Raw genomic sequence first — 21,635 nt, forward strand, 5'->3', positions numbered from 1 at the left:
AAATTAAAAATAATATAAAAATCTAATTAAAAAAATTATAAAAACTTTATTAAAAATTTAAAGAAACTATAATACCAACATAAAAAAAATTTTATCTATTCATTACAAATATTAACCCTTAACATTTCTCTCTCTAAATATATCCAAGCACAATAAAAGGTCGCAGAATTCGCTAAACTCTAGGTCTTGTGCTAAGCCTGGTCCTTTTCATAAAACATAAGCCAAAGTATAATAATTATGTATGTAGATGTATGAGTCACAGAAATCAAGTGCTGACCCCATTAAAATTTCAGCCAAAATGTATGAAGAAAATAAAAAAGCACAAGAAAAAAGAATATGGACAAAAGAATTGGACCCCAAAGTTGAACCCTAAATCTGACAGCACATCCCCACATATCACATGCTCTCTGTGGTAAATGAAACCAAAAATCACAAGAACTTTACCACTATGCTAGCTACCAATATTATTATTAAATTTATTTATTACTTACTCCCCAGGCTATATTTGCATGCTAAATTATCTCATTACAAATAATTCATAGACTTTTTTTTTGTGTTCATTTATACAGACTAGACGTATCTTTGATTTCTATTAAATGATGGAGTTTGTAAGTAGTAGATCAATTAGTTTTATTACATACTATGAAATAATATAAGAGTATGGCTATATTTGATGAGTATCTAAAGATAGAAAATACCAACATATTATGGCAATAGAAGTAGAATTAAGATTAAAAACAAAGTTGAGACTTTATTGTTGTCACATGTATGCATAAATAAAAATTTTGCAAAATCTATTTCATGATAGAGCTTCAAACAAATTTATTTTTCTCAATATCTATATATTTCTCTTCTAAAACAATTACCAAATAAGAGATATTCATCAGGCAAAATATACAAGAACAGAGGAACTACATGTAATACATCTCAATATTAGTGTCATTATTGCTATCTCAAATATGGAGGCTAATTATAGGTTGGAGTTGGACCAACATGAATCGTTTGCCTAGTTTCCATTGAGCTTTGAAGCCTTTCTTTGGCATGCTTCAATGCCTCTAGTGCTTCAAGGACACTTTGATTTACTGGTTTGAGTCTATTACTTGTGGTTTGTGATGTTGCTATCACATTCACTGGAACTAATGCCATCGAATTATCAATGAAATATCCCTTTTCATCATCTTCTTTCTCTGTCACGGATGATTTTGAGCTAATACTAGAAATCCTGGAAACATATAATCATATCACAGCGTAAAAAATTGGCATCTGCCTATAGTAAATAAGTTCAGTTGAATTGATCAAAAGTTGTTTCAATTTTCACCTAATACAGTAATGTATTCTAAGACTACGTTTGATAATTGTCTTAATACATTAAAGATAGAGACATGTAAAAGAAACATGAAACAAAAGTTCAAGTTGCCTCTCCTTTTCTGTCATCAAATAAAGTGTCTTAAATACAGGGGTAGTTGGGGCTAACAAAAATAGTTTGTATACACAATATATATATATATATATCAGTTATCAGAATAAATAAATATTTTATAATAGAATAATTAAACGTATTATAAGTATAATAACACAGTTAAATATTTTTGGAAACTAATTTGTTATGTTCATGTAACATAATTATTTTGTCAATTTTTATATATGATCCATTCTTTAAATAATTTGGGATTTTTAAGATTTTTATAATTTTATCCTGAAAATAATTACTAAACATGGTTCTAATGTTCAAATTTGGTGTACCTGCTGCTTTCATCATTCTTCAAATCCTCCGAGCTTGAATTTGAATTATAAAAACTAATCTCTGAATCAGAATCTTTTGTAGTGGATGGATAAATCTGTATGAGTGCAGAAGCTTCCTCTGTAACATTATTATTACTGTGAACTACTTCATTATTATTTTCTGGCAAATCTTCATTTTTTTCATGATGATGATGATGATGCTTTGTTTCATCATTTACTTCTGATGAATGTTTTGAGATTGAAGTAACTGAAGATGATGATGACCCACAAGAGTTTTCACATGAATAATCAGAATGATGGGATTGCATTGAAATGTATGATATGTTCAAAGTTTCAAGCTTCTTCGTTAGAAATCTAAGCTTTCTTTGAGCTCTCTTTCTTAATTTGATCTCTTCTCTAATCATCGTTTCTAACTCAATCAACTGTCCAAACATATAAAAAAAAAAAAAACAAACAATAAAGTTTGTCAGATAAAAAGGAAACGTACACAGAAAAAAACAATGATGTCATTTTGCAATGATGACATAAACATGGTCACATGAAAGTGAGTGGAATAGTTATAGTTCTTTTATTAAATATTGAATATATAGAGTAAATTACGTCAACCTAAATTTTAGGGATTTTTTAGTTTTTAATAAATAAATAATTTAAATATTTTATTTACGAATATAATTCATTTTCATTTCCTTTACATATTTTCTGTAAACGAATTAAAATTATTTGTATTAATTTTAAAAAAATACAGATATTTCATTTATAGTGTTATTACTACAACAAAATTTACGATTAATATTCATGATATGATTTGGATCAATTTATAAAATAAAAAAAGTTACCATTTATTACTATTTAAATTAAATTAAATCAATTTATAAGTAAAATTTAGATATAATATAATTTAAATAAAATAAAATAAAACTTGGAAGTAGATTGGTACTATTGCAGTTCACGAGTTCTTGGTCAGAATAAATGCAAGTTGTTCCTCAAAGTAGGGACGGAGCTAGAAAAAATATTAGAGAGGACTAAAATTATTTACATAATAAAATAATATTAAAATAAATTTTTGAGGGAGACTAAACTTAAATTTACATATAATTTACATGTAAAAAATTAAAATTAGGGGACATCCCAGTATGTAGCTTCGCCCATGCCTCAAAGAAAAGTCATTAATAACTATTTTTTTACTCATAAGTATTTTTAAACCCACGTTATAATGTATTTTTTATATTTAAATAGTTAATTAACAAAATTAAATAAGCAGTTAATTTCTTTCACAAATCTATAAATCTTTTATTTTTTAATGTTTTCAATTTAAATTTAAAAACTAATATCATAAGAGTACATAAAAATTTTAAAAATTTTGACAGAATTTTTAGATATTTTAAATTTTTTATATACTTTTTGGAGTATTAATTTTTAAATTTAATTATATATATTTTAAATTTGGTTTGTAGCATAGCCATTTATCAAATTGAGAATGTCCGAAAAAATAAAGATTTATAAGTTTGTAGAAGATATTAACCGTTTAATTTTGCAAGGTGTAAGATAGAAAATACTTGTGAGTAGAAACACAATGATTTTTTTGGTAAAATAGAAATCACTTGCAATTATTTTTTAAAAAAACTAGATCATGTGAGTTACAACGGTATCAATTTATCACCAATTCTTTTTAATTAAAATTATATTATATCTAAATTTTACCTGTAAATTGATCTAATTTAATCTAAATAGTAATAAATTGTATCATTTTTATTTTGTAAATTGATCTAAATCATACCATCAATATTATTTTAATTATAAATTTATCTGTAATAATACATATATTTCGTTTACACTATAAATGAGATATGTGTATTTTTTCAAATTTTATATATCAAATATATAAAAAAATAGAAATTCATAAATATACTACAAATTATTTATATCCGTAAATAAAATATTTAAATTATTTATTTAAAAAAATTCCAAATTATAAAACTTGTTTCTTTTAATTTTTCTTAATGTATTTTAGTTTTTTATTTTGTATTTTTTAGTTGCTAAAATAAATGAGTAGTTTTAGAATAAACATATATATATATATATTAAGTTAAATAAAATAATTTATATTACTATTTTCTTAACATTATTCTATATAACATAAGAAATTTTAATTTCAAAAATAATATATGTACACTAAAAATTAGTTATTTAATCAGTTATTATGTATTTGCATATAAATCATACTAAGTGTATACTAAAATTAATTATTAGGTTAAAATACACAATAAAATATAAAATATATATTAAAAATGAATAAAATTACACATATATTAATACAAATATATATGATAATTGATTTAGTAATTGATTTTTGGTATATACATAATATTTTTATTTATGAATAAATATATATTATTTAATTTATTTTTAATATGTATTTTATATTTTGATATATATTTTATACTAGTGACTAATTTAAAATTTATATATAATCATTTTGATTTTAATCTTTAAAGTTATGTAATTATAAACACCAAAAGAAATTCTAAAAATGATTTATATCCACAAAGAACTCATTTCCAATATTTGTATGGACTAATACTCACAAAAGACCAAAATTTTGGAAAAATAAGAACTCAAAACAAATGAGAAAAATGGAACGAACCAAATCACTACAAAAATTTCAAAAAAATCTGAAATTAAGAATCATTTAAGTTTCATGAGGAAGGTCCTTATTTGTTATCTTCATATAAAATTAATGACTAAAAATTAATTATTATTTAATAATCTTCTACTATTAATTTTACATAAAAAAAATTATATATAAATTTTTTCGACTAAGTCTGAAAACCGGACTAGGCGATCCAGGTAATAGAATTTGAATAACACTATAACAGTGAGACAAAAATATAAAATAAAAAAAATTGAAAAATTAAGAGATATTTACCTTTTTGTCCATTGATTCTGCTTGTTCCTTTGCTACCCTTGAAGCCTGTCTCTCTGCCAATAACCTCCCTCTGAGGCACTCCACAGTGTTCAAATTCAACCCCTCAACACCTTCCTTTTTCTTGCTGACATTCACCCCCCAAATTAAAACAATGCCACAATGTCACAATCTTATATTCCATTTTGTATCTCATTGAGAAAGTCCATTTCCAACAATGCAATATGACAAATAGAAAGAAAGAGAGAATCAAAGAGCAAAAAAGGAAAATATAACACACCTCAAAGTGTGGTCCTCCATGGTAACAGCAGCTATCACTTGATGCATGTTTTCTGCAATATCACCACTGCAGGTCCCCATCCCCATCTATGCCTTTTCTATTATCTTTTTCCCTTTTCAGATCAGAGGGATGAGAAGAGAAAAGGTAAGGCGAGGAATGTGATGGTCTTGAAGTCTGTGAGAAAAAGAATTGTTGTTTGTGAAACGTGCAATATGTTTGATTCGGTGTTTTTGAAATGGAATCTTGCGAATTCAGTAATGCCTCAGAGAGAGAGAGAGAGAGAGAGAGATAGAGAGAGAGAGAGAGAGAGAGGGTGTTTTTTTTATGTCACTTTCTGTAATTCTGTGAGAGTTTTGAAATGAGAATATGGGCCACATCCAAAGTCCAAAGTACACCACTCATCTCATGCCTCATTCCTAATTCTTTATTTGTATCATCTCCTGTAATTCTGTAAACTTTCTTCCTAATTTTTTAACAGATCTTTGTGTAATTTTTTCTTTTTTATTTCCTTAAATCAAACCCAAACATATAAAAGGATATGGTTAATCAATAATGATCCAAATCAATATATATGATTGGATCAAGCTTCTCTAAAGTGAGAGAATTAATAAAATAATTAAATAAAAGATTAGTTATTTTTAAATAAAAATAATAAAACTTATAGATAATAAATATTATAAAAATTTAATGATGATTAATTTTTTATTTTAAAAATTTAAATTCTATGTAATTAATAACAACAACAAAGTTTATGCATGTGCAAGTAATAACTAATTTAATTGATAATTATAAAATTTACAAAAGCAATAAACTTTATTATTATAGTAAAATTGAGTGAATTTTACTCAATTTCAATAATAAAAAATTGATCCATTTTCACTATAATACCTGTGAAAAAAAATTAAATTGATTTTTCTTCGCTAGTTTTAATTGTATAAACAGTTTAACATATAATTTTGCATGAAATGGTTGCAAAAATATAATATTAAATTTTGTAAAGTCTTATTTTAGTTTAAAATGGTAAATAAAATATTTTATTTAAATAAAAAACCATCGATTTTAGAAAGTCAGAAAAAAATATATATTTTAAGGATAGTGTTGTTCTCAAGGTTGCGAGAACCGAACCGGTCAATAAATCAGTGAGATGACTAATTTACTGGTTTAATGGTTCGACCGGAGTTCAACCGAAATTTGACCGGTTTAATTAAATATTAAATAAAATTATTAAAATTTTAATATCTAATTTTAAATATTTAAATTTCAATAAAATTTAACCTAATAAAATTTAAAATTTCAATCTATAACCTAATAATAAAAAATAACAAACAATTGAAACACAGTAATAACCACTAACCATTGAATTTGCAAACATAATCATAATTTAAATTTTGAACATACATAATCATAATTTGAACAAACAAACAGAATTATAAAAATATTATGAAATCAAATTGCAGTAACAAATTAAAAACAGAACAAAAATAGAATAAAAAAAACTTGATTAATTCATTTAATTAACAAAATTAAAAGCTAAAAAGCAAAAGACAGCAGCAATCAACAGAAATTAAATGCAGAAGACAGCAATAAAGAACAACAATTAACCTAGACAAACAAGCAACAATCAACATGATCAAATCCAAAAAAATAGCAATTAACTCCCAAAACTGAAAACTGAAGCAGGGCAGAAATCTGCTTACAAACTCAGAAATTCATAAACTCAAGCTAAGAAGAAATTAGTAAACTTAGAATCAGAAATCAGAACCCAAATAAAAGTACAAAAACAAGCAAAATTAAATTGAAGACCAGCAGCGAAGGAGGAATCCGAGTGATGACGATGGAAGAGGGGAAGTGAGCTCAAGCACAGAGGGGATTGAAGACAAGCTTGACGCGCGAGAGAGGGGGATCGACGGAGACACGATTTCAGGGTGGCCAACGACGACGAAGACAGAGAGAGGGCTCGACAGCGACAGAGAGAGACGACGGCGAGGGAAAGAGAAACGATGACAGCGACAAGTATACCTTCACCTCCACAAGCGACGATTCTTGATGCCACCACGGTCAGTTCCACCCGGCGGTGACAACACTCTCTATCCGTTCGACGATGAGACCTAGCGACGCGAGGAGATGCATGGGATCCAGGAGAAGAGGATCGGCGACGACGAGGCTGAACGTTGGCTGAGGAGACGAGTTTGTCAGCGACGACAGCGTTGGGCATTGGGCGGTGGCTTCTGCTGCTGTTGGCTAGGAGGGAGAACGAAAAGGGGGCTAGGGTTCTGTGGAGTGGAGAGAGAGAGAGAGAGGAAGGGGTGGGTCTTGTGCGTGAGTGAGAGAGAGAAAATGGGAGAGGGTAAAGGGTTTATATATTTTTTTCTTTTTTTTTAAATTGAAAATTGGAAAAAAACCGTTCGGTTCAAAATGGTTCACCGAGTAACCGTCGGTTCAACTAATTTTTTTACCAGTTTTCTGCCAAACGGTTTTGTACCTCAACCGAACTGGTTAGATGACCGATTCCCAATTAATCCGGTTGAACTGGCCGGTCCGATTCGGTTTTCAGAACAATGGTTGTTCTCATATGAAAGGATGGTTTTTCGTGCTTGGGGATTTCATCATACCTACAGTGGAGTTATAACTATGCTATTTTAAAGTTCTAACTTGTTTTAATCGAAAATTTATCTGTTCAAGTTTGGAGGGTATGATCCAGGGGCAGGGAGACATATAGTTGTGAAGGAGGGGCAATGGCTCCCCTAAAATTTTAACCTTTGTTTAAAAATAAGTTATAGACATGTTCCCTCTCCCTCTCCCACTCTCTTTTGTTTAAAAATAAGTTATAGACATGTTCCCTCTCCCTCCCCCATTCTCTTTTCTTTAGGTTCAATTATTCTATTGATCTCTATAGTTTTGTAAAATTTTTAATTAAATTTTTATATATTGTTTTTAGTTGAGTCCTTTTTTTATTTAAGTTCTTGCACCAGATTTTTTTTAGTTAGGTTTCTATACAATTAAGCCAATTACTACCAAAAAGGTCCTAATTGAAAAAAAATTGCTGTAAGGACTCAATTAAAAGAAAAAAAAGTATAAAGACCTAATTAAAAATTTCGCGAAACTATAGAAACCAACAGAGTAATTAAACTTTTTCTTTATGAAAAAGTTTAGGAACCAACACTTTGGTCAGCACTTAACCACCAAAAAAAAATGAGTAATCCTACACCATTTGATATCATCTCACATTATTAAACTATTGATGATGGTTAATTAATGGCTACACATCACAAATTCTACTAACCCCCTAGTACTCCTCTTTTTTTATTTCTCATCCCCTCCCTTACTCATTACTAACACAGTAATGTTATTTTTTGGGTTTTTAATCTATAAAAAATAGCATATTTTTGTATAATGTTAATAAAATATAATAATTTTAGGCCTAATTTATTAGTCCACTTTATTTAAAAAATAAAATATAAATGTTTATTCTTCTCTCAATATCTTCATTCACTCAAACTTCTCATTTTCACTTTGCAATAGATTAATAGTAACAGTTTTTCCTATTTTTTTCTTCTTTATCTGTTTAATCTTTTTATCTTCTACTCTTTCACTCTTTTTTTTACGGATTAAAAAAAATAATAGTTCAACAAGTAATTTTTTACTCCTCCTTTTAAAAAAAGGTTTTATTTTTACTCTTTTTATTTCAATAGCATTATTAAATTAACAACAAAGACACATAGTTATACAAAAATAGAATAAATAAATTATATTTAATATTACAATTTTTTAAGTATTAGTAAATGTTATGTTATAGGATGAAAGAATAAGAAGAATAAGTTATATACATCTAACATTGTAATTTTTTGTTTAATGTTTTTTTTTGTTAGTCTTGCCTAATTTTTTTATGTTTTTTTATATATTTAGTTATTTATTTAATTTACTATTATTTATTAATTAAATTTATGTTATTATATGTTAGTTTGTATATTTAGTTTTTTTATTAATTAACTATTTAATTACAATTTCATATTAGTTATACTACAATGCTAGTATTATTGTTTTGAATTTCAATATCTTATTTTGAATAAAATATAATTTTCATATCTTATAAATATTATAAATTATAATTTACACCTTTGGCTAAATATATTTTTAATTATAGGAACTTATTTGGCCATTTGAATTATGGGTAAGTTCAAAACTATTGATACATTTTTTAAAAGAAAAGATCAAGAAAATGAAGATGCTTCTACTATTATTACTCCAATACTTGAGGGATCATCAAATTTTATTACTTCAAATTCTTCATTGAATAGCTCAAAACGTCCACTACTTCTTCCTAATCAACTGAATATTTTTTATTTGAAAAGAAATCCTGGAATGCGATCAATGATTTGGAAGTTTTCTCCAAATCAAAGAGATGAAATCCGTCAGAATTATATTAAAGTTGGGACAAATCAACCAATCCTTGATAACTATCTATTTTCTGGTGATAAAAATTATCGTCGCTTTCAAGTTTCATTGTTTAAATTGTTCCCATCTTGGTTAGGATATTCTATAGAAGATGTTGTCATATATTATTTTTCATGCTTTCTTTTGGCTAAGGAACCTTCAATCAACACGGGTTCAAATGTGTTTATTGAGAGTGATTTCAGGAATTGAAAAAAAGTAAATAGTGAAAAAGAATGTGCTCTTTTGAATCACATTAGCAAAGATCGCAACTCATTCTATCATAAGGTGATAAAACCATGTGATGATTTGATGAAACAATCACAACATATCGACAAACTTTTTCATAAGCAAACATCAGAAGAGATTGAAAATAATCGAATTCGACTAGGAGCATCTATAGATTGCATTAGATGGTTGACATTTCAAGGTTACGCTGCAGATGACATGATGCAAGCCAAAGTTCAAGCAACAGAGGTAACTTTTTGAAAATGTTAAAATTTTTGGGATCTTACAATGAAAGAGTGAAAAAGAATGTTTTGAAAAATGCTCCAAAAAATGCTAAGTATACTTCAAATGATGTCCAAAAATAAATTCTACATATTCTTGCTACTAAGGTGAAAAATTTAATTAGAGAAGAGATTGGAGATACCAAATTTTGTATTATTGTAGATGAAGCTAAAGATAAATCTAAAAAAGAGCAAATGGCCATTGTTTTGAGATTTGTTACTCTAGATGGTTTTATTAAAGAGAGATTCATTGATCTTGTGCATGTCACTGATACTTATGCAATAACTTTAAGGAAAGAATTGATTTTTGTCCTTTCTCATTATAATCTCCAAGTTGAAAATATTAGGGGTCAAGGATATAATAGTGCTAGCAACATGCGGGATGAGTGGAATGGTTTGTAAGCTTTGTTTCTTAAAGATTCTCCACAAGCATATTATGTACATTGTTTTGCTCATAGGTTATAATTAGCACTGGTGGCAACTTTAAGAGAGGTACTTCAGATTCATAAATTTTTTACTCAATTAAATTCTATTGTCACTATTGTTAGTACTTCTTCAAAAAGACATTATCAATTATAAGATGCTCAAACAATTGAAAATGCAAATTTGGTTGCTCAAAATGAATTAGAAACAGCCAAAGGTGCGAATCAAGTAAGCACTTTACAAAGAGTTGGGGATACACGATGGAGTTCTCACTTTAATTCCATTAGTAATTTGGTAAAAATATTCATTGCTACTAACATTGTTCTCAATAATATCATTGAAGACGGAACAACTTATGCACAAAGAAGTGAGGCTTATGGCGTTAGTAAAATATTATTGTCATTTGAATTTGTTTTCACTTTACACTTGATGAAAGAGATTATGGGAATTACTAATGTTCTTTGCCAAGCACTGAAAGAGATTATGGGAATTACTAATGTTCTTTGCCAAGCACTGCAACAACAATCTCAAGATATTCTCAATGCAATGCATATTATTTCGACATCAAAGTTACTTCTTCAACAATTAAGAGATGGTAGATGGTGTAATTTTCTTGCAAATGTTAAAGATTTTTATGAAAAACATGAAATTTGAGTCCCTAATATGAGTGCATAATATGTTTTTGGAAGAGGTTGATCTCGTCAACCAAGTGTGACAGTTGAGCATCATTATCGAATAGATGTATTATTGGCAATAATTGACTCTCAAATACAAGAGTTGAATAGTATATTTAATGAGCAAACAATAGAGCTTTTGATTTTGACTTGTGCTTTGGATCCTAAAAATAATTTCAAATCATTTGACTTTGAAGAAATTAGCAAGTTAGCAGAGAAGTTTTATCCCCTTGACTTTTCTTCTAATGAGCTAAATATTTTAAAATCTCAGTTGTAAGATTATTAGCATGATATACCAAATCATTTGAAAGGTATTGGTACACTTTTTGAATTGTGCAACAAGTTGCAAGAACAGAAAAATCAACAACTTATCACATGGTTGACAGATTGATATGTCTTATTTTGTCTCTACCAGTGTCTACAGCAACAACAGAAAAAAATTTTTCAGCAATAAAAATTGTTAAGATAAGATTTCGAAGTAAAATGGCTGATAAATTTCTTGCAGACAATTTGTGATCTATATAAAAAAAGAATTAGCAGCTATTTTTTACACAAATTCAATAATATATGATTTTGAAAATAAAAAAATATCCAATAGCTTTTTCATGATACAAAATTGTAAATGATAACTTTTATGTATTATTATCTTACTTTGATTGAGATTATATATTTAAGTTTTTTAATTTATCATTAAAAATAGTAATATAAAATATTTTTCGTAAATTATTAAATACCGTCCCCTAAATAGTTAGTCTAGCTCCGTCCCTACTATGATTCGTACCTGTTATAACTCAGTTGATATCTAAACCGTTATGTCTTAAAAGTTATAAACCATTCTAAACTATATTATTATCATGATTATCACAATCATAACTGATAAACAACTATAAGCTGAGCATAGCTTATAAAACATGATGAAAACAATAAACAAAGTACATTCTTGATTCATTTCAGATCTTAACAAAAATATTTCACACACTAATTTAAATGTTGGAGTACTTTTGCAGATATTCAAATTCACTATTTTATTTTGACCAAAAAATAACTCTTCCAATCCAAATATTATATTACTTGCCAAGATGTGAATAAACTATATTAGAGAACTATTTAGGAGAGCCATCCTTTCATACAGAACAAATATAATAAAAAAAATCGCATAAAGATTCAAATAATGGTCAAAGTTTTATATTTTCTAAATGAATATATTTATCTTTTTTAAGAATATATAAGCATAAATTTGTAACCTTAATCTTTTTATAAATTTTCTCTCAACTCCTTTATTTGATGGGCTTGCTTTTCAAAAAATACAAAAAATTATTTATTTTCTTCTTTTATATTTTTAGAACCCAAATAAATAATTTTAAAAAAAATATTTTTGAAAAAAATAATACTTCTTTATCCTAAAAACAAAAACACACAAGTTTTATCTGTCTAAATTTTGCCTTTTACTCACTAAAATAAAATAAAAAATAAAATATTATTTTGATCTTTAATATTTAGATTAAATTCTGATTCAGTTTCTAAGGATTCAAACACTCCATTTTAATCTTAAAATTGACATATCAATGATCATCGATATAAAAATTTTTCTTTAATTATGAAGTATTGATGATTGATGGTTAAAATTTAAAGTTTTTTATAAAAGAAAAAACTAAAAAAAATATTACAAAAAAAATTATTTATGTTTCTCTAACACACAGATAAATAAAAGATATGATTTAACTAATAATATTATTACTTATTTAATTATTTATATCAAATTTAATTTTGTAATAACATTTAACCCATCTAAAATCTTTTAGACAAAAATAAATGTTTAAAAAATTACAAATTAAATTATAATTTAATCTAATTATTAGGAGGCAAACTAATACTTTATTCTAAAATAGAGTAATTATCCAAATCAGTCCCCAAGAATTTTAGAATCGGACATTTTAATCTCCAAGGAAAATTAATGCACAAATCAATCCCCAAAGTTTTACTTCGGCAGACAAATCAGTCCACAGTTCATTTTCTGGCAGAGTAATTACCCAAATCAGTCTCCAAAAAATTTAAAAACGAACATTTTAGTCCCCAAGAAAAACTAATGTACAAATCAATCCCCAACGTTTCTCTCTATTAGACATAATAGTCCTCCGTCCAAAAATAAAATAAAATAAAATAAAATAATAATTATTATTAATTGCACAATAATTATTTAGACAGAGGACTTATATCTAATAGAGAAAAACATTGGGGATTGATTTGTACATTAGTTTTTCTTGAGGACTAAAATGTCCGTTTTTAAAATTTTTGGGGACTGATCTGGTAATTACTCTGCCGTAAAATGAACTGGGGACTGATTTGTCTGTCAGAGTAAAACCTTAGGGATTGATCTGTGTATTAATTTTCTTTAAAGACTAAAATATCTGATTTTAAAATCTTTGGGGATTGATTTGGTAATTACTCAAAATAAACATTGCCAAAGGGAGTGACACTCAATTACAATATCTTGATTCCAGTGATAAACCCTTCAAACCCTGGAAAAGTTTCTCCTTTCCTCAGCTTTTAAAGTTATTTTGAATTTTCTACTAAGTCATAAATCATAGAGCAAATCAAGTACAAAAATGTTCTTGGCTTGTCTCTAATCCATGACACTCTCTTGAGTTGCTGGCAGAGGCGCACATAAATTTAGAGAGGAGTGTTTTTTTTTTTTTTGTGATAGACACATTTACTCTGCCGCATTTATTGGTTATTGAATTTGAATTTTGAATTCGCATGAAAGGAGATTGAGTAATTAATATATTTGATTCCTTCGCTCACAATTTTCTAAGGTAATCGGTGAACTATCTTAGTTATCAGTTTATAATTTTTTTAATTCAACCGATTCAATTATGATTTAACTATAATAATTATTTTATAATAAATATAAATAAATATAATTATAGTTTAATATAAATTTTAAAATATTATTTAAATTAAAAATAGTATATCAATTATAATGTTATAATTTTATTTAAATATAAATTTAAAAACTAAATAATTAAATAATTAAACGTAAAATACCAAATCATCATTGATCAAGCCATTTAATCACATACAGAATTTAATTTATAGGAAACAAGACAAAAACAATAAATTAAGATCAATAACGTGAATAATTTATCATATTAACAATTTATCATATTAAGATTAACAGTATGAACAATTTATCAAATCAAGATAACAAGATGAATAATTTAACAAATCACGAACAAAGAAAATCAAAATATAACAAATCAAGAAGAGGGAAAATTAAAATACAACAATGAAAAAGTCTAGGGGTCAGCAAATTTGTTAAAATATGGCCAGCACTTAGCCAGCAAAACAAAAATTAGTGTTTTTCTATCATTAGATGAAATCTCACACCATTAAATACACTATTGATGGCTAATTGATGGCTACAACTCACAAAATCTGCTGACCCTCTAGCACTCCTCTACAACAATAATTAAAATTTTGAAATACAGAAAACCAACAATAAAACAAGAACTGGAACAACATACTAATCATTAAAACAATAACTGAATAATTAGATTGGAGCATGTTATGAAATACCACTACAAAAAAAAAAGATCTGTCGCTACACTTTTTTTTAAAGGGTCAATGGCCACGCTTTTATGAAGGTGGTGATTGATTTGAGATTTGGCTACGTTTTTTCTTGTCACGCTTTAAAAGTGTGGCCGAATAGGGTCAATGACCACGCTTTTATAAGAGTGGTGATTGATTAAAGATTTGATCATGCTTTGTTTGCAACGCTTTAAAAGTGTGGCCGAAAGAGGTCAATAGCCACACTTTTATAAAAATGGTAGTTAATTAGAGATTTGGCCACGCTTTTTGATGTCACGCTTATTAAAGCATGGCCAAAGAGAGCAGCAGGCACGCTTTTAAAGCGTGCCAATAGAGTTACGTTACGGTAACTTTTTAAAGCGTACCAATAGAGTTATGTTAAAATACTGAGAAAAGCACTTCAATATTATTCACTCTTTTCTATTCCTTAAACTAGATACTTGAGAAAACCCTAACATCAAAGCTTTATTATCCCAACCCTCTTCGTCGCGCTTCTACCCCTTTTCATTGCGTGTCTAACCCCTCCAACCCTCTTCATCGCGAAATACAGAATTTATCGTGCAACCCTCTCTCACAACCCCTCCTTCGGCGCTCCTTCTGTCAGCGCTCCTTCCGTCTCGGTGCTCACTCTCTCTCTCTCTCTCTCGCAAACCCTTCGCGGTGCTCGCTCTCTCTCGCAAGCCCTCAATCATTGCTCCTCCCTCAAACGTCACTGCTTCTCCAATAATTACCCTCACCTGTAACCCTCTGTTTCTCCTCTTACATTCCCTTCGCGCCTCCAGTCTCCGTTATCCTTCCTCCATGTCCTGTTCCTGTTCGTCGATCTCTGCTTCCTTTGCGTGTCTTGTCATTCTCTGCCTGTGGCTGTGCTGAAGCCCTAGTTACTACTTGCAGGTGTGTCACACCTTGCTGCACACCATAACCTATTCTGTTCTTTGTTGAACATCTTTCATGAACCTTAACTTCATTTTCTTGTTTACTTTCAGGGTTCCACCACAGGTAATGTTCGTTCATCCTTTGCAAAACCATAGCCCCCAGCTAAAGGTATTTTCTTCATCATTATCACTTTCTCTTGAGCAACAATATTCTTAATTTGTATTGAATTGACACTACAGATTTGTGCCTTGCTGCTTCTGTCTCAAAATGCAATTTTTTGGGGGGAAATGAATGAGCTGTGTCCAATCGTAGAGAATCATATTTACCCCCATCTATTGTAGATTTTAACCTTGGAGCATTACTTCAACTTTCATATTTACAATGAAATTATAACTAGAAATTGTTTGATGGCAACTATGATGCATTAATTTTGGTCCTACATTATACTATATTATAATGTTGTTACCTTCATAAAGTTACATTGAGGCTTTTAGTTTAAGTGGAGATTTAAATTAAGAATGTTATATTGGGTTGATAACTCAGTGTTCTATATGCAGTTAATAATTTAAAGAAGGCTGGTCCAAAAGCTTAGACCTTGAAAATTGCCAAGGTAGTGAAGTCGGGTGCTACCTTTAAGAAGAAGGCTAAGAAGATCAGAACAAAGGTCACATTCTATTGCCCCAAGACTTTGAAGAAGGATAGGAACCCTAAATACTCCCGTATTAGTGCCTCACCAAGGAACAACCTTGACCATTATCAAATTCTTAAATACCCTCTTACAACCGAGTTGGCAATGAAGAAAATTGGAGACAACAACACTATGGTTTTCATTGTTGACTTGCGTGCTGACAAGAAGATAATCAAGGACGCACTGAAGAAAATATATGACATCTAAGCCAAGAAAGTGAACACTTTGATAAGGTGAGCCTTTATGTAGTCATTGGTAAATTGAAATTTGTTTATAATCAAATCACCTATCTTCATATAAATTTATGTGTATTACTTTGTTGTAGGCCTCACTCTGCCTATGTTACACCTACGGTATATAGCCGGTCTTAAACCCGAATAAAAGAGGAGGGTTGTGTTAGACCTTCGATAACCAACATAAAAATTTAGTCGAATCTTTATGATATGGATCAAAGATGTTATTGCGCTAAAACTAGGTCGTTGCACGGAAAGAGCGCACTGTATGGCTTGCGTATAGTGTCAAATGAGCAAGATCCATTGCATCGGTGCCCGAGTGTACTTTTAAATGAGCAAGGGTTCCCGCGTTTTCGTGAACGGACGAAGGTAAATATGCTAGTTCACAAAGAAAAAGGTAAAGGTAAAGGTTGGAGTAACAAAAGGTTGAGATTTAGGACATGGAACATAGGCACTCTAACAGGAAAATCTATGGAGGCGGTGGATACCATAACAATGAGGAAGATTAACATCATGTGCCTACAAGAAATAAAAAGGGTCGGCACAAAGGCTAGGGAGTTGGATACCTCTGGATTTAAACTTTGGTATACAGGAAAGGTGAAGAATAGGAATGTGATAGGTATTTTCGTGGATAAGTAGTGGAAGAAAGATGTAGTGGATGTTAAGAGGGTGGGTGATCATATTATCTCTATCAAACTTGTGGTGGAAGAAGGTACCTTTCATATGATTAGTGCCTATGCACTACAAGTGGGTTTAGACGAGCAATACAAGATAAGGTTTTGGGATGATCTAGAGAGTTTGGTCCAAGACATACCTTCGAGAGATAAGATTTTCTTAGGAGGATATTTAAATAGCCATGTTGAAAGAGAAGTGTCTGAATATGGAAATATTCACGGAGGCCATAGTTTCAGGGTGGTCAATACCGAGAGTAAAACTATTTTGGATTTTTCCTCAACCTTTGACATTCTCATCGCAAATACATGTTTTAAAAAGAGAGACGAATATCTTATAACCTATAGGAGTGGTATGACAAGCTCTTAAATCGGCTTCTTTTTGTTGAGGAGAGTCGATCCAAAATTTTGCATTAATTATAAAATTATTTTGGGAGAGATTTTAATAACACAACATATAGGATGCTCGTCATGGATGTTCACGTTGAGTAAAAGTTGAGGAAAAGACATCATACAAAGAACCTAAGGACGAGGTGGTGGTGAATGAAATGTGAGGAACAAAGAAGCTTCCTAAGATGGGTAGGAGAAGAGGAAAAGTAGAAAGGGGATGGAAGCACATAGTAGATGTGGGAAAAATAGTGGAAGTTATTAGAAGAATAGCAAAAGAAAATTTTGGTGAATTTAGAGGGATAGGACCAAGAGACAAGGAGTCCTGGTAGTGGAATGCGGGTGTACAAGAAAAGATAAAGGCAAGAAGAGAGTGCTTTAAAGAGTGGTCTTTGTGCCGCAATGCAGATAATTGAGAAAAATATAAGGCGGCTAAGAAAGAGACAAAAGTGACTGTAAGTGAAGTAAGAACAAGAGCATACGTGGGTCTCTACTAGTCTTTAGGCACGAAAAAAGGAGAAAAAATTATATATAGAATCGCAAATAATCGTAAAAGAAGAATGAGACTTAGATCAAGTTAGGTGCATAAAGGATAAAGATGGAGAGGTTTTAGCTCAAGATGAGAAGATCAATGAAAGGTGGAAGAGTTACTTTTATAAGTTATTTAATGAAGTACAAATGATTATTTCAAGCTTGATCGGTTATGCACAAGCTGAAAGTCTAGTCAAACACAAAACTAGTCCAGTGGGATAATCAAATTAAATTATTCAAGATAGGCCATATAAGTAATTATTAATTGGTGTATATCCAAAAGTTTAAAGTTTGAGATTAGGGATTTCCAACTCTCACCAAAAATTCAAAAGCATTTCAAATTCATTGATAATTAGCTTGCATATGGGTGGAAATGGGTAAGATTTGAGTTTCACTCCAATTTTATCTGTACAATTTAATGTTTATAAATTCTCTCTGATTTTATTTGTGGATGTAGAAATGTAACACATGTTTAATTTGTGTAATCTGCATTTAAATTTCATTCCAATCAATATTATATTTAGTATGAGTTTTAATAATTTTTTAGATGATAATGATTCAAATGATGAGTTTTAATAATTTTTTTGAAATCACTTAATATTCCATTTTATATTTATAAGTTTATAAAAATGTAGATTTCTGAAATTTGAACTAAAACACAAAAGTTGAATTTCTATTCTTATTTATTTTGATTTTTTTATATTTTATTTGATCCAAATAGAGATATTTTTATTGATATTTATAATTTAAAGTTAATATAAAATAAATGCCAATTAACTTAAAAAATATAAATGTCAATAATCTGTATCAATAGTAAATCGAATAAACTAGATACAGATTATTGACATTTACATTTTAAGCTAATTAATATTTATATTAACTTTAAAAATGTCAATAAAAAAAATCTAATTGATTCGATTTACGTTGAAAAAATATAAATCAAATTTAGTTGATTCAATTTAGATAGAGTTATTTTAGAATACGTATGTAACCCACTTCATTTTAGAATATTGGTATAATATTAATCTTCATTTAGTTTATTTGTGTGATTTATCCATAAAAAAAAACTTCCCTAATGCTTGATCGCTTGTGTACCAGTTTGGTAACAGCAATCATAGTTATTAAAACCGGACCAGACCAATCAATTTGACTGAAAATTTGGTGAATCGGATCCAATATTACTTTGGTCCGATATTTAGACCACACAAGATGTAGAACCGAAATGAATCGGTGAAACCCAAAATAAACCGGTGAGAACTAGTAAAATTCGGTAAGACTGATCCGACCGAATCATTTAAAATTTAAAATTTCTCAAAATGTGTGAGATGGAGTTCGAACCCTGTCCTTTGTGAGAAAAATATTTTTTCTTATCACCGAGCTATCATATGTTATATTAATATATATGCAAATTAAAATAAATATAGATATCTTTAATTAAATAGTTTACTTCTATTTAATTTATTTTAATTTTAGTTATAAATTCACTCTTTCTTAAATAAATTATATTTTTATTTAATAATAATTATAAACTCACTTATTTTTTTCATAATTATATAATATATATTAATATTATTTCTAAATAAAAACTTCTAGTATATAATAGTATAATAAATATAAACTAATTAATAAATTATTAAAATTTTAAAATAATAGTTATTTTAATATAAAAATAAAATAAAAATATTTATGATAGATTAAAATTAATAAAATACTTATTATTCCTGTTTTATATTGTTTTAGAATAGTTAAATATTTTTAAAATATTAATAAAAATATATATTTTAAATTTTTTATTTTTTTATTTATATAGAACTGGATCAATCAACTCAACCGATAATTAATAATCTAATGATCCAATAATATAACCGTTCGATCACAGATTTAATTCTAAGAACTATGGCAGCAATAACCAAAGAGATAGGCTTAGGCGTGTAAAGATTAGGAAATGGATCAGGGGTTGTAAGTGGTTGGGTTGAATTGGGTTGTTGGGCATGGGCCAGAGTCCAAAAAAAGAAGACCCCTCCCTCATATATATGACTATATAAGTGTGTTTGACAAAAAAAAAAACTATATAAATGTGTAATAATGGCAAAAAAACAAAAAAGCAAAAACAAAACATAAACAAAAATAATAACACAAAAATGGTGACTATGTCGCAAAAATTTTTTTGTATGACTGCAAGGTTGGTGATATGTTATAAACTAATAATATGGCAAGAGATGGGATAATATATATATATATACATATACCAGGGAAAGAAAAAATTGCTCCATGCAATTTCTATCCTGATCAGGAGAAAGGAAAATCGATTGGTACGATTTCCCAATCGTGCAATTCAATAACAGATTGCACCCTGCAATCCTGTTTTTTTCAAAAATTTAAAAAGTAAAAAAAAATGAAATTGCATCATGCGATTTCTGTATTTTAAAATTTGAAAATTAAAAATCAAAATTGCATTCTACAATTTTTGTATTTCTAAATTTAAAAAAAAATTACAAAATACTCCTTCCGAATTCTTTTTTGTAAAACGATCTTTGATATTTTGAAAAAATTACATAAATACTAATATTCTTGAAATTCATGGCCTCATACCATTTTTTTCCCTATGTTAGTGTGTAATGGCGAAAAAGAAAAAGAAGTAAATAAAAACATAAAAATGGTGATTATTATATCTGGGTGCAATAGGCATATGCCTTTAGTAAAATAATAAAAATATTTTATATTTTATTTAATTTGAGATCATATATTTTTTTAGATCTTACTCATTTAGGTGTGCCTTTTATAATAACAAAAAAAAATTTTTAATAAAATAATGTTACGTATTTAAATATTTTATTAATTAAGTTCAATTAAATTAGTTTCTCATAAATAAAAATGAGTTATAAATAATATGGAATGTGTTCTATTTATATAGACCTAGTGAGTTTAGTTTCAGCTCACTCCATATAAAGGTGGAGTGAATTAGAAATAAATTCTCTCCAATTTTTTTAACATTTGAAAGAATAAAGTATAATCTCTCACTTTTAATTTTATAATTAAGACCAAAATTAAATATAAAAAAATAATAAAAGATTAGATATAAGAACAAAAATAATAAAAAATTAAATTTAATATTAAACACCATTCAACTTTTTTTTTTCACGAAAAAAAATCCACTCCAACAAATCAAAGGGGCCTTTACCATCTTTGAATGGACCAACTAGTTCGAAAGGATCAGTTCGAGTCCCATGACCCGTGATTTGAGCCGATGTGGAGAGCAAACTATAAAGGCTCCGCTTCCCTACTACTAGGATTATGATTGTGTAAATGATAGCCAATCCATTGAGTCGATAATGCACAGTGTCACCCATCTCTTTTTGTGATTTATTTAGAGAGAGAAAAAATTAATATTAAAGTCTAAGGTAGATATATTTTTTAAATTATTTTTGTGACTATTATATATATTATTATAATTATTTATATATCATTAATGCTTTATTTTATTGCATCTAATTATTTTATGTGTTGTCCCTTTTTTAAGTGGAGTTTGGTTAAAGATATTATTATTGTTATTATCATATTATTTATTTTTTATTTTTTCGGTCCACACTACAAGAAAAATAGTAAATACCGTCATTTATCATTAAATTTAGCGTCGGATATTAACAGCGAATTTTTTGTCAAATTGATTGTCGGATT

General features: G+C 28.3%; 1 protein-coding gene and 1 long non-coding RNA gene across 3 annotated transcripts in view; one reads left to right on the top strand and one right to left on the bottom strand.

The window, feature by feature from the left end:
* Nucleotides 1-774: 774 nt before the first annotated feature.
* The window catches only part of LOC112742597 (uncharacterized), a 44,506-nt gene continuing 23,645 nt past the window's right edge, over nucleotides 775-21,635 (bottom strand). Inside the window, exons 2-5 of one of the 2 annotated variants that reach the window (XM_072216770.1) lie at nucleotides 4,947-5,120; nucleotides 4,670-4,793; nucleotides 1,744-2,165; nucleotides 775-1,222 (exon numbers count right to left, since the gene is read on the bottom strand). In XM_072216770.1, coding sequence (XP_072072871.1) covers nucleotides 967-1,222; nucleotides 1,744-2,165; nucleotides 4,670-4,793; nucleotides 4,947-5,032 — 888 coding nt within the window. In that variant the 5' untranslated portion in view covers nucleotides 5,033-5,120 and the 3' untranslated portion in view covers nucleotides 775-966. Of the gene's footprint in view, nucleotides 1,223-1,743; nucleotides 2,166-4,669; nucleotides 4,794-4,946; nucleotides 6,056-21,635 lie in introns of those variants that run through there. The other variant, XM_025791839.3, reaches the window with a different exon arrangement.
* Nucleotides 14,980-18,465, top strand: LOC112742607 (uncharacterized). The gene is made up of 4 exons (XR_003171896.3): nucleotides 14,980-15,465; nucleotides 15,558-15,615; nucleotides 16,005-16,368; nucleotides 16,461-18,465. It is a non-coding gene; the product is annotated as an uncharacterized lncRNA (long non-coding RNA).

The sequence above is a fragment of the Arachis hypogaea genome, chromosome 2, assembly GCF_003086295.3.
Source record: "Arachis hypogaea cultivar Tifrunner chromosome 2, arahy.Tifrunner.gnm2.J5K5, whole genome shotgun sequence".
Classification (NCBI taxonomy): Eukaryota; Viridiplantae; Streptophyta; class Magnoliopsida; order Fabales; family Fabaceae; genus Arachis; species Arachis hypogaea.